Genomic DNA, 14,545 nt, shown 5'->3' on the forward strand with positions numbered 1-14,545 from the left:
ATAAAGGACACTAGATAGTCCATAACTAGCCTTTAAGTACATCAGACTGAAGCTGAAAAACAGTTATGGGCTAAGAGTAAGGACAAAGCGTCATCAAATGGTCACAGTAAACTGAATGAGTCCAAAGTTGCTGCTTTTCCAACAGATAGCAAGAATACTACTGCCCAACACAGAGCACTGCACATTCTTTTCATTATGTCTCATTTTCATTCAAACCCTTGGTAGAAGCTGCTAAAATTATGTTACACGCCACATCAATAGGCCCACAAAGTTAGAAACCAAAGCTGACTGAAATATATACCATGCTTCCATGATCCGGAATCCATCAAATCCAAGGTGCACCATTATTTTATCGAATACCAAGAAAGAAAAATGCTGCTGATTAAACTATGACATGGTTTCTGATTCCTTAGTATTTTTTGCTTTTCCTTTATTAGAAGAGCTCTCTAGACTGATTGAGACACATTGCTTATAATCTATCACTTTGGGGGCACTTATTTTTAAAAAAGTGAAATAAATTGGTGAAAGGGATGACAACCCAGTCACCTGACTGAAAGTCATTGGAAAAGGTCATTGATTTGGAAAGCAAACCCCAGTTTCAGAAATGTTAGAATCTGAAAGGAAGAAAAAATGTGCACCACAGAATCAATAAAATTCTATATCATGTCTAGCTTGGTGACAATAATTTTTAAAGGACAAGGTAATAATAGTTTACAGGGTAACTGCTACAATAACATTTCATTGATTGAAAAGTATACTTATACAAAAGAAAAAAAATGTTTAAATCACTCAACTCAAGAAGGACAAAAGTAGAATAGGATTTAATGATGTTCAAGGCCATTGCAATTCAGGCCTCTAGCACTGGTGAAGGAATGGGTGCTACAATATTGTATGACTGAAACTCAATCATGAGCTCCTGTGAACTGTGTATCTTACAGTGATTTAATCCTTTTTTATTTTTTTATTTTAAAGTTCATTACATTAATACTTTTTTAAAAGCAGAGATTTTCAAATGATTCTTTACTTATTTACTTTTTTTAAGCAGCAAAATAAAACCCCTATTTTAAAATACTGTCCTAACTGGAAGATCTCATGATAAGCAAATGAAGTCAGGGGGAGAAAATAAATAATCTCACTTATCTGCGGTTCAGAGAGAAACAAAACCAGGGAACAGAGAGTATCACTTGGCCTTGAATTACAAAACTGAAATTACTAAACCCCAAAGGGTGTGGGTGGGGGTAGGGGAGAAAAAGGCAGACTCAGCAAGTGACATAAGGATGGTAAAGGAAAGTCTTGGGCAATTTTATTTCATGAAGTACTTTATACATCAAAGCCATAAATATTAACATTATTGTAATCATGTGACCTACAGTACAGTGACAAATGAAAATGATCTCCTATAAAAAAAAGCCTGAGTCTGCAACAGTTTTGAGTACAGAAAGCAACACCTCAGGCAGGTCCATGAGATTGCAGGACACAGGACAGACTGAAAAGCTGGGCTGGAGGAAAAGTGTCACCTGTAGCTGGAGGGTAGGTATCACCTCTGGCCACTCCCTCCAACAGCCACCACACAATAAAAGGGCTGGAATCTTGGGAGCGATGAACAGTAACTGTGGCTTGTAAAATATGAAAACTTAATAAGGGTTCATTACACAAAAATTAACCATGTAAGGAGGGGGTTTGGGAACCTACAAGAAGCAATTTATTAGGTGGAATTTTAAACCCTGGGATAACAATGTGAGGACAGGATGAGGACTTATCATTAGTCACAAAAGAGCTCTACTGGTCTGCAAAAGCTACTCTTAGCCTTAACAAGGAGCCAAGTCACACACACACCCCACCCCCTCCACCACCATGAATGCTGGCTCTAGAGTGCTCCCTAAATCTAGAGCACCAGTCTCCTTCCAGACCTAAGCCAGACGGAGCACACCCTGCACAGCCTGGCTCTGCCCGCCCAGGTCTCCCCAAACACATCCCAGTCACAGTGAAAGGGCAAACAGTGCATATCCCACTGAGGGTGGGGAGACACATACCACACAGCAAAAGAACCCCTCCTCCCCCATTAGAAGACCAAGGAGTTAGGGCTGGGGGTTGTAAGCATGCCTTACATGTGTCCGACCTGGGTTTGATCCCTTGCACACATGGCTTCCCCAGTATTGCCAGGAGTGCCCTAAAGGCTCCTAGAGCTGAGGGCCTAAGCACTACCACATCCTTGGACTCCACACTGAGTATGCATCCCACTTGGCAGATTATCAACAGAAATGGGCCCTGGGACTCCTGCACACCTCTTGGACAAACCCCCCCCCCCCCGCTCTCTGCCAATTAAAAAAAAAAAAAGATTACCATTAGGTAGCGCTTGATTTCCATGTTTCTTTTCATTTTTCTCTACTTCTTCTCCTGATAGTGCCTCTAAGTAATTGCATCTAGGCGCTAACCCTACAAATAACATCTGTATTATCTTATTTTCACTTGACCATGTTTGGGGAACATTACCCAGTCTCACATTGCACACAATTTAAATAGCATGGAAAATCCAACCACCTCTCTTCAAAGGAAAGAGAAAACTAGGAAAATGAATATCTTCAAAACATAGCCACGGTAGCAAAAAAACGACATACATATTAATACTTTATGATGACTAAGAAAAGCTAATTGCCCATATGCAGGATTAACCCACTCTCATAGCTATTATTACTCTACTGATGACCATGGCAGTCGGAACTGAGCTGGCTGGGAAGGTACCAGAGCTTCTGTCTCCGACCCTTTAAAAAAGTCAAATTTAAGGAAAGTTTCTGGTAAAGAGAGAAAGTCCACCAATCTAGAAGAAAACCTTTCTCTGGCTAACAGTGCGCTTCTATAATCAGCAACAATTCAATTCTCAGCCACATTCTCCTATCTGTATTTAGTATCATAGGGTCTATCAGAAGTGAGAAAAGCCAGTTTTGATTCCATTCTATTCTCCACCCATAAGAATCAGAGATGAAAGATATTCTTTAATTGATATTTTTATAATTTAGCTATAGTCTGTGAGAATGGCAAAGACAGCATACAGGAAACATTCTAAATTCTGATGAATTTTCTCAAATCTTCTGTCCTTAGGCATTAAACTGTGAATGGTGCCCCAGAGTGCTTCAAACTTCAGAAAATCCACACTACAGCTCAGCAATCATCCCCCACCCAGACACACCACCTCAGATAAAGTATTCTGTATGAAATCAAGAATTCTTTATTCTATAGTAGATAATATAACATCTAACTCATAGAAATAAATATATTTGGGGAATCCTTAAGGACAAGCTATTAGATTGTCCTATACAATTTCAGAGCTGGAAAACTTCAGGCAAGGAAACTGAGATCCTATAAGGTCACTAATGAGGAAGACAGATAACCCACCCCATCAGATAGAATTAAGGTTAGAACCCTGCTACCCACATCAAAATGTAAAAAAAAAAATTGTAATTTCACTTGAATTCCAGACTCTTACCAGAATCACTTCGAAAATGAGTGGGATCAGTTTGCTTTCTTCCACAATTCTGTCAAAAAAAGAGAAAGATGGCCACACATTAGATAACATGTACTTAAACTGCTATCCCAATGAGGAACACTGCAGCCCCCATGTTTTTTTATTACTTAAATTCTGCAGCCAAGAAATAGTATGATTAAATATTCATTTTTAATCTACTGAACTAAGTCTGTTAAAGACAAGAAATATGGGGCTTCTCTGAAAGTAACTATTAGCTTAGCCTTATTGATCTGTAGCAAGGAAAATTTTAGATTGATATTTATAAATGTGAAAATTAACTACAATCCATAATCATTCTCAAGACTATCAAAACAGGCACTGCCAGCTGAAATGATCTATCCCTCATTGCACAGTTAAATTATAAGCATGCCACATTATAATCTTTCATCTATGCCTCATTAGCTATCTTCTGAAAACTTCTGAATTAATGCACAATGATTTTTACTGATCTTTAAGTTTAAGGAAAATAAGTAGACACCAGTCACACAATAGTTTCAGATACTTTCCCTTATCAAATATAATCATAAACTGTATATTATAACAGAAGCTTTTTCATGCAATTTGAAAGAAAATAACCTTGCTTTCACAGTACATTTTAAAAAGAGGAATACTATGCCCTCTGGCTATTTCTTTAGTCCAGAGATCAGTAAACTTTTTCTGCACAGGGTCAGTTAGTAAATATAGGCTTGTAGCCTATATTTATATAATTTTAATAGTGACTCCTTAACTGTTACTGTAATGCAAAAAAGGATATGAATAAATGTATATAAACAGGCATGGTTCTGTTGCAATAAAACTTTATTTATAAAATAGGCAGTATGCCATATTTGGCCACAAGTCTCTAATTTGCTAATTCCTGTTTCCACTTTTGTATGTGTTTGTAATACCAGGCGGTGCTCTGAGCCCATCCCTGGCTCTGTACTCAGGGATCACTCACAGTGGGGTTTGGGAGACCATGTATAGTACTGGGGACCAAACCTAGGTCAGTAGCCTGCAAGCCCTGACCACTGTACTATTTCTCTGTACCCCCTCCTTTTTCCTTTTCTAAAAATCAGACTCCTTAGTTTTAAGAGAATTTACTCCACCAGGTATGCTACAGCTCTTAAGACAGGCAGGTTGCTTTCATTGCAGGTTATGAGCCTTAGTCTATTTCATTAAAAATGCCATGTGATTAGAAAGGTAATCCATCATTTGGCCTTCCTAGGACTTGTTTGTCTATGGTAATATATAGATCAAAGAAAAGTCAATGAGATTAGTCTTTTTAAAAGGTCACAGTGATTACAAACACTAAGGGGAAGTAAGATTCTGTTCCCAAAGCTTGGAGCGTTTAGAAAGACCTCACCAATACCTTGCAATAATAACGCAGGGTTATTTCTGTAGTTTCGGTATATTCGGGGGATTAAGGCTTCGATTTAAAATACCCAACTCACTTATACTCTCCCTCTATGGAGCAACTAAAGGCTCAGGTGGGGGAGTAAAGCTCCTTCTCCCAGGCAGGACAGGAGGGAGTGTCCAAGCCCGACCTGAGGCCAGCACATTCCCCATCTTCCTTCCTCAGCCTCCATGATGCCAATTACCCCTTTTCCTGAATTGGTCTTGCTCATTTTTATGCTTTGCACCCTTCCTAAGCATAACTGGAAGAGCAACCACATACATCTCCAAGCTGTCTCAGTAATCAACGCAGAGTCACAGACCCCACTGCTCCTCCATGATACCTAAGCCATCGTTTACTCCAATACTCAGAGCCAGAGCATGATCAGAACTAGCACATATCAGCCCTTCTATGGGAGCATTTTAAAATACCTCCTGCCACTAATCTGTGATAACACAGCCATCATGATTCATTCTCTTTGTGTATTTGTTGCTGAGGTTTGGGTCATACCATGTGGTGCTCCAGGGACCATGCAGTGCTGGGGTTCCAATCTGCATGTGCTCTGATCCTTTAAGCCATTTCCTTACAGGTCCCCATAATTCAATCTTAAAATCTACAATGAGGATTATGCAAAGTAGGGTGCTAGCCTAGCACATGACCAACCCAGATTCATTCCCTGAAACCCCATAAGATTCCCTAAGTACCACCAGGAGTGATCAATGAGCACAGAGCCAGGAATAAACCCTGAAGAAAACCTGGTGTGCAAATCCCCCACCCCACAATAACTCCCCCCCCCCAAAAAAAGACAAAAAGAGCTACAATGAGTTCCTGCTGGGTCTTTGCATACTAAGTCGTTAAGTCTGAAATTCCTCAGTGTTCTCCCTAAACTCTAACATTCCACATCCATTCATTCTTCTGAATAAAATTGACTATAACAACCTATGTTGTTTCGTTGACTAAGTTATATAAAGCCACATCTAGCAAATAAAACAAGAAGTTGAGCTTAATCATTTTTAGTTTAAAATATTTTTTCTATGACATTTCTGTGACTCATGAACTAATTTCATATCTAATTTCAAAAAATGCAAAGCAATTGGGAGCAAGGGTACCTACAAATATTTACAAGTGCTTAAGGTCTTTCTGAAGTCTGAAGAATGACCAACAAGTGGGCAATGAGATGAGTTTATGGGGTACTGACCAACATTTTCTGATTAAACAAAAATAAAATACATAAAAAATATCCAAGGGTGTTATGTACATTATTTCATGGCATTTTCATTTCAGTTCTACATTCTATGTCCTGTCTGCATATGTATACCGGGTAGTATGTAAAATATACTCCCCCCACACCCAACCACACACACACACACACACACACACACACACACACTTCTGAAATCTACAGATTTTAAAGTGCTTTTGGAATTAATATTCACCTATTTGTCTTCACTATGCTCTTAAAGTTTGATTGTGAAAAGTCAGGCTTCGTACTTTAAGTATTGTACCACTTTGGTCCAATTTGTGGCTCAGGTCCGGATGATCAAACCTTGGATGCACTGAGCCAGGGAGCACGCTGTTCAAACTCTCTTCCCTTCATTCATGGGGGTTGGGAGCAGTTCTGCAGAAGGGCCTCTGGAAGCCACAGGCTGAGGGCCCAGCTCCCCAGAAAGCTGATATGACAGATTCCCAGAGAATTATTTAGGCAGCCAGTCTTAAATCATCAGAGTAGACTTTGGAAAACTATGCAAAAGGCTGTCTTAGTTTGGGATCTTGTGGTTTCAATCACCAAGATTCCAATCACCAGTATTATTTTTACTACATGAGCCCATTATATTCTAAATTCCAAAAGAATAAAAATTCCTCAGAATTGTGATCAGCCCGAAGGATAAGAAATAAAAGAGATTGGCCTAAATTTCTTAAAACTGAGAACAAACGAAAGAAAGGTCTTTGTGAAATTATCCTCCTCTTCAAAGGACTGTAAAGATATTAACTGTATGGCTATATACTTTGTTTCCTTAGTATTGGCTACCTAAATTCACTGCTTAAATCATTCCAGACGGGACACTGAAGAACACTGCCATTCCCATATGCAGTTCCTAAGACGAATTTATCTTGGTGCTTTGTTTCGTTTTTAGTTCTCAGAACAGGGCAATGTAATCATAGATCACATGTGTCACATGTGGTTAAACAGCCTCCCTTATATGATTTTGATTCAGGAGATTCACAGGTATTATATTTCAGAGATTATACTACTGGTGAAGAAAGTTCGGTTTGAATTAGAAAATTTTGAATGGCTGTACTAAAATCTTTAAGAGGGCTGGAGAAACAGTACAGGGCGCTTGGAGACCTTTGCCGTGTGTGCAACCATGCCAATTTGGGCCCCAGCACTACATGGTTGCTTGAGCAATAGTAGGTGTAAGCCCAGAGCACAGAACCAGGAATAGCCCTTAAACACTGCTGGGTATGGCCTCAAAGAGGCCCCATCTCACACACACACACACACACACACACACACACACACACACACACACAAACAAACCCACAACTTTTATGTGTGTGTGTGTATATGTGTGTGTTTGTGTCTCATTCTAACTTCTTCCTATATCTAAATTGCTGCCATTGATCAACTGAGGGCAAAGACGGCTGCATGACTCAAACTTTAATTGACAGCATGTAAAATATCATGTATTTAAAACCTAATACTTAGTTGAGATTTACCTGTGGAGACTACAATACAAATAGTAAAAGCACTACGAGTAAAACTTTTACCTGTTTAGTACTTTGTGGTAGATGTGGTATAGAAGTTTATTTATTTATTTATTTATTTTTTGCTTTTTGGGTCACACCCAGCGATGCTCAGGGGTTACTCCTGGCTTTGCACTCAGGAATCACTCCTGGCGGTGCTTGGGGGACCATATGGGATGCCGGGGATCGAACCCGGGTTGGCCGCGTGCAAGGCAAACGCCCTACCCGCTGTGCTATCGCTCCGGCCCCCTAGAAGTTTATATTTTAAAGATGTGTGGAATTATAATAATGCTAACACATACTCTATGTTTTAGCATGGCAATGATAAAAATGTCTTAATAGATTTTAAGGGCTAAAAAAAAAATTTAGCACCAAACATGCTTAGAGAATTTAGATATATGCTTCAAGTAACAAGCCAACTCTTGGGATTAAAACAAAGTAGAAAAACTATTTTAAGGTAAATTCATAACACTGACCTGTGGAATTATGATGGTCTAGGTTCTCTCTATTTTCTGGTGCAATATATTGAAAGTCAAGGCTATTTGTAAAGTAATCTAGTATATACTAGGTATAAATTATATATATGATTAGTTATGATTAAGATAGAAAAAGTAGGATAGGGAGATAATCTTCTGTTCAGAGAGTAAAAGTGGGTTGGGCTGAATTTCAAGTATTTTTATTTACACAATTTTTAAAAAAACTTTCCTTTAAAATGTCAGATGAGGACTAAAATAAGTACAACAATTAAAAAGGAACCATGTTTCTGGCCCTGTCCTGACCCAACACAGCTCTTTTTATTAAGAAAAGAAAGGAGCTAGGAGGTGGTGCTGGGAGAAGACAAAGGATCTCTTAGGACTCTATTTTACAAAGCAAAGGAAGTCCCCCAGAACCTAAAACAGCACCTGTGAGTGGGTACTAAAAGGAGGTAAAGTGATATGCATGATAGCCATGCTAACCCTTCAGTAACAGTATTGTAAGCCACAGTGCCTAAAAGAAAAGAAGAGGTGTGTGTGTGTGTGTGTGTGTGTGTGTGTGTGTGTCTGTGTGTGTGTGTCTGTGTGTGTCTGTGTCTGTGTGTCTGTGTGTCTGTATTGGGGATAGGAGTGTGGGGGAGGAAAACATCTGGCAACAGGATGGGGGGGCGGGGTGGCAGGGGGAAAAGAGATAGTACAGAACATTTTCCTGGCGGTCCCAGGAAACCTGGGATATTCATGGCAGCAAATGTACCCTACTGAAAGGCTGGGTATAGAACATTATATAACTGAAATACAATCATGAACAACTTTATAACTGTATATCTGTGTGTCTCAGGGTGATTCCATTTAAAACAACAAAACAGCACAGAAGTGCAAAGTTGGGAGGTCTCTGGGGTTAGGAAAAGGTGCAACAGAACGGCCTGTGGGGCCTGCCGAACTTTGGAGGGGTTGTTGTTGGTTCTGTTTGGGGGTGGGGGAGTGCACTGTAGAGAAAAAAAAAGACAGTTGGAGCATTGTTCACAGTGTGGTTGTGAATAAACCTGGGAGTATGACAGTAGCATACATGAGGCAAGTGCTCCACCTCAGAGCCACAGCCTGAGTGCAGAGGTTGAGAGGGAGTGATAGCTTCCCCCTAAGAAAAACCAGCTCATGGAAACCTGGTGAATGTTCTGTACTGTCTCTTTTTGTGTGTGATACCTGATAGAACCCAAAACCTCACACAGGCATGGCAGGTGCTCTTCCATCCATCTACATCCCTGGCCCCACACTATCATTTTATAAACAAAGATTTTCCCTTGTAGCATATCAGAAATGGAGTTCAGTGTGGAAAAGTATATTAATTCAAATGGATGAATTCATATCATATTAAGTCAATATATAAAATTCTGATTGAGATGTTTTCATCTTTTTTTAAAAAAAAAGAATATATCATTAACTATAAGAATTTATTCCAAAGCCGAGAACATAGCTTCATGATAAAGAACTTCCTTGTATGTGTGAGGTTTGAGGCACTGGGTTCAATCCCACAACAACAAAATTTTAAATTAAGCATTCCAAATACAAATGGGCTCAACTTGGAGTCTGCATAGATAGTATAATGAATAGGGCTATTTCCTTACACATAGCTGACCTGGGTTCAATACCCAGCAACCCACATGATCCCCTAAACCCTTGCAGGGGTAATTCCTGAGTGCTGAGCCAGAAGTGAGCCTGAGCACCGTTGAGCGTGGCCCCAAAACCAAAACAAACAAAAAACACACCAAAAAAAAAATTTGCACAATTTTCACCTGAAAGTATTATACAAAATTATAAAATACTAAAACAATTTTATTTTAATAATTAAGTACACAAAATATTTGTTCAGTTAAATGGCCCAAGGATAAACAAAGGACATTTTAAGGTAAAGGTCTGTATAGTAAGTTTTTTCCACTTGATTAAAGAAAATATGGAAGCACATGATAAAATTATAAGCTTTCCTTTACATAAATCGGAAAAATATGACTTAACCCATTGTTTTAAAACTAACATTTAAAGGATTATCATTCTAAACAAAGAACCCCTGAAGTATAATATTACTTTAAGGTCATATGCTCTTTTATCTATTCACATGCAAATCCTGCCTCTCCTCAGTTTTAGAGCCAAGGAAGAGAGCTGGAGAGACAGCTGACCAGGCTGAGCTAAGCTTTCCATTCAGGAGAACCAGATTCCAGCTCCAGCAACGCAAGCAGAGCCAGGAGCAGCCCTGAGCACAAAGCGTGGTGTAGCCCCTGTGCACTGCCAGGCGTAGCCCTAAGAGGAGGAAAGAATCATAAAGAGAATGTCTGCCTTTGTTCTATCTTCATAGGTTTTCTGTAGAGCTAAAATTGTTATAAATGGTTTCTATTTCCCAAACATACATCCCAAGTGCGTCATGCTCCTCTCTTTGAGAAGTGAAATCGGCACAGTGATTGCTTCACTAAAGTCTTCATAATATTAAGGAAATTCATTCTGGGGGTGCAGTGCTGCCTGCAGGTCAACCTGTTCCTGTGGGGCGAGTGCATCATCAGTCTGATGGTGCCTTCAGGCTTCCTGATACCCCAAACTTGCCACCGTGCCTCTGCCCGGACCCCAACCACTTGGGACTAAGTTTCCCAAGAAATTAAATGGCCAAAAGTTAGGTATGTGGGAGCTATGCCCACAAACCACCCATGGCTCAACTATACAGGCTAATTTATCGGCCTTGCTTCAGAGACCCATAAATAAATCTTGAAAGAGATCAAAAGCTGCAGTTACTCTTGGACCCACACAAGGTTGAACAGACCAGGGTAAATTGGAGGGGGATGGGTGAGCCTGATGTCCGACCAAGAAGAACCCCCAGTAGCCACTTGCATCCACATTCCAAAATTGGTGTCATTTTGGAATCCCTCCAGCCAGACTCTACTGTCTCAGGACAGACATCATCGAGATATAATCTGTTGAAAATTCAGGTATGTGGGTTTTGTGACTGAAATCTCCAGGCTTTCTCGGGGTCAAGATGGGCTAATTCCTCCCAACTCCCGATACTTCCAGAAGCCTCAGCAGTCACATCTATACCCAGTTTGAAAGCTACTCCAGCCTTACCTTCCCAATAAAAATACGGAACACCCTGAACAAACATGATGACCTCTTAGTACCAGTATCACGAAGCATAATGCACAAAAGCAAAAGGAGAGAGAGAGAGGGGGGGGGGGGAGGGAGGGAGGGAGGTAGAGGGAGAGAGAGAGAGAGAGAGAGAAGAAAAGTGCTTGCCATAGATACAGCTGGGGGTGGGGGTGGGATGTTGAGGAATAGTGGTAGGGAAATAGGGGACATTGGTGGTGGGAAATGTACACTGGTGAAGAAATGGGTGTTGGATCATTGTATGACTGAAACCTAATCATGAACAGCTTTGCAGTGGTATATTTCACGGATAATCAATTAAAAAAAATTTTTTAAGTAATGTGGAGTTTATGCCCACTTTAGTCAGTTTAATTAGTGACTGAAAAAATAGCAGTACTCCTACATTTAAAAAGAAACAGAAAAAAAAATTCATTCTGATTATGTGTCACTGCCAAACACACTACTCGGATACGCGCATTGTAAAGCACTGTCACGAGACACTCCCAGGTCATGCATTGGCAGGGGAGGGTGGGAGAGGCTGGTTGTGAGGTCTCAGGCCAGGAAGACACAAGGGATGGGTGACTGGAGTCATCTCCAGGCTTCTTCGCTCCCTGACAGGCAAGTGAGTTGGGGTGCCTCAAGCAAAAGGCAGTTCTCTCTGTTGACAGGGTCACTTCCTGCCGCCCTCTCCTTGTGGCTTGTCTTTGCAGGGTCTCACAGGAAAGCCACTTCGTACTAAGAGAGGAGTTTCGAAAAAAGCTGGTGCAAGCTTTGGAATAGACAGCATCACTTCCACTGCGTTCTAAGCTGTCTCAAGGGGAGTCTGCACTCTGCTATGGGGCAACTATAACTGCCTCCGAGCCTCCCTGCCCTCCTGTGAGCAGGTGGAGCCTGTTCCTACACCAGGGACAGTTTGAGGTACATACTCAGAGAGACCGGTTAAAAAAAACTGCTACTGTGATCCAAAGGCTTGGGGCTTCAAATCAGTTTTTTACTGCTGGACTACAGATTCCCACAAACGGCAGCCTAAGGCAACACCCAATTATTAGTTCAAAGTTGTGTAGGTCTAGCTCAGTGTGGCTGGGTTATCTGCTCAGTGTATCACCAACTGGGTTAGAGGTGTCAGCAGGGCTAAATTCTCGGAGGCTGGAGGTAAAGGGGTATGCTTTCAACCACATTCTTTTTCTTCACAGAATTCAACTCCTTGCAGTTGTAGGATTAAAGTCCCTGTTTCTTGGCTGACTATTAGTTAGGGAGCTCTTCAACGGAACTAAATCACTCACATTTTCTCTACCTCTGAAACCAGCAATAGGAATCTCTTCCAGGTCGGATCCTTCTATTTGTCTCTCCCTGTCCTCTGGACCAGATTCCAATGTCTCCGATAAATCAGGACTACATGTATAATCTCCATCTTTTAAGAGCAACTAGTTTGGGTCCCTCATGACAATAACGCTGTCCCTTCACAACAGCACTTTTAGTTAAGCACAAAATAAGTGCTGAACAGAGTGCTTAACTGAGTAATGGGGATGTGTATATATACCAAGGACCGAGAATCCTCAAAGTCACCTCATTGCAGGTTTGAACGTGTACTCTACCACACACTCTAATTCTCTTGCCCATCTCTTTTTCATAAAAAATAAAAATGTATATTGGATTTTTTTTAATATTCTGCCAATTTGTGTACAAATCAAAAATAGATGTTGGGCATTTTTCTTAGTTTTCCCACAATGTGATTAGAAGTTTTCAATGTTGGATTTGTAACGGTACAGCAGACGACAAAGCTTTCTTGTTTCTTAAGGGATATGTAATTAACCAGTGTAGTCTAATAAGTGGCAGTCATTTTAAGTAAAATTCCTCTAACATCAAGCTGAATTTCGAATTATTGCTCCAGTGAATCAGCTTTAAAAAGAAATGGTTCCATCATGTTTAGTATAGCGTATTATATTTACCCTGAAAGCAAGAGTATTTGTAACATTTCTCCTTGAAATGTTTGTCCTTGTCTATAATGCTTACTAATCCTCTTACATAAAATTACAGAAATTTTGCCAATAAAGTCCACCTAGAAGGAGCTAGCTATTTTTCCCACACATATACCAAGGGGCAGAGGGGGAGATTTTAGCAGATGTGGTATTGAGAACTTCACATCTGGTCATTTTACAAAGATCTTGCTTATTGAAAGATGTTATACTTCTTCCCCTAGGAAATGTATATCCCAGTGGCACCCAACATATACAATACAAAAATAACTTAATCCAAGTTATAAAACCGATGGCCTCTTTTGCTGAGAAAATGTTAGCATTAAGTTACAAGGCAGGGTAACCCCAGAATGTATCATTGATAAACAGAAACCTCCCACTGCCGAAAACAGCATGAAAAAGACAAGAATTTCAGACAAGAAAAATTTAATTTAGGTTATTATTTTTTTCTAAAAATGCTTAGTTTTTTAACTGAAAGAAGAATTTAGATGGTAATAGAAGAACTTCATGGTCCATTAACAACTCTGCACAATTCTTTTCTCCTATTAATTCAATAAGTGCCCGATGCAGCCCATGTGAATGCCCATTGTTGAATGCAACAAGGTCATACGATGCTCATCGCTGGCAGCAGAGAAGGGGGGGCGGAGGAGCTTCGCTCCAGAGGGCTTCCTCACACTGTGTCTAGCTCACTGGCAGGACATTCCTCCTGACTTCTGCCATCTCCACGTGCTGCAGGGGCCTGAAATCACGTTCCATCCAGAGCAGGACCCAGACTGTTCCTGCACAATGTCCCCGCTTAACACTCTTATTAACCAGTCAGCAGTGGGCCCTTGTTCTTATATTCTGCCACATACTTTGGTTCCCCCTGGGTCCTGTGTTCTCACTGTCTGTCTGCCTTCCTAGACACCGTGGCTCTGAATCAGACCTACTTCCACTACTAATTCTTTGAATCCCTGGCACTCTCTCCAAAGATATCATTCTTAACTGGCCCTACCTTGTAAGGGGTCTCACCTGCAATTTCAAGTTCTGCATCTTGAAATTACAGATGAGAAGAACTTTCATCCATGGACCAAACTAGTGAGGGGACTAGACAGAAACAAAACATAATCAGTAGAATCATAAATTGGCAAAAAGTCAAGTAAGTCTCTAAAAGGACCATGAGATTGCATATGTGGCCCAACATTTCATGTCTCCTAAAAATACAAACAGGGTTGTAAAGGTGCTAACACCCTGGATTCTAACAAAACAGAGGGGAAAGGGAAAGAGAAGAATGAAAGAAGAAAGAAAGAAAGAAAGAAAGAAAGAAAGAAAGAAAGAAAGAAAGAAAGAAAGAAAG

The 14,545-nt window shown here is 40.4% G+C and overlaps 1 protein-coding gene across 1 annotated transcript in view; it reads right to left on the bottom strand.

Annotated features, from left to right (window-relative positions):
* The window catches only part of ULK4 (unc-51 like kinase 4), a 575,532-nt gene that overhangs the window by 319,367 nt on the left and 241,620 nt on the right, over window positions 1-14,545 (bottom strand). Inside the window, exon 31 of the mRNA XM_004614546.2 lies at window positions 3,485-3,533. Within this exon, the coding sequence (XP_004614603.2) occupies window positions 3,485-3,533 (49 nt within the window). The remainder of the gene's footprint in view (window positions 1-3,484; window positions 3,534-14,545) is intronic.

Source organism: Sorex araneus, chromosome 4, assembly GCF_027595985.1.
Source record: "Sorex araneus isolate mSorAra2 chromosome 4, mSorAra2.pri, whole genome shotgun sequence".
Taxonomy (NCBI): domain Eukaryota; kingdom Metazoa; phylum Chordata; class Mammalia; order Eulipotyphla; family Soricidae; genus Sorex; species Sorex araneus.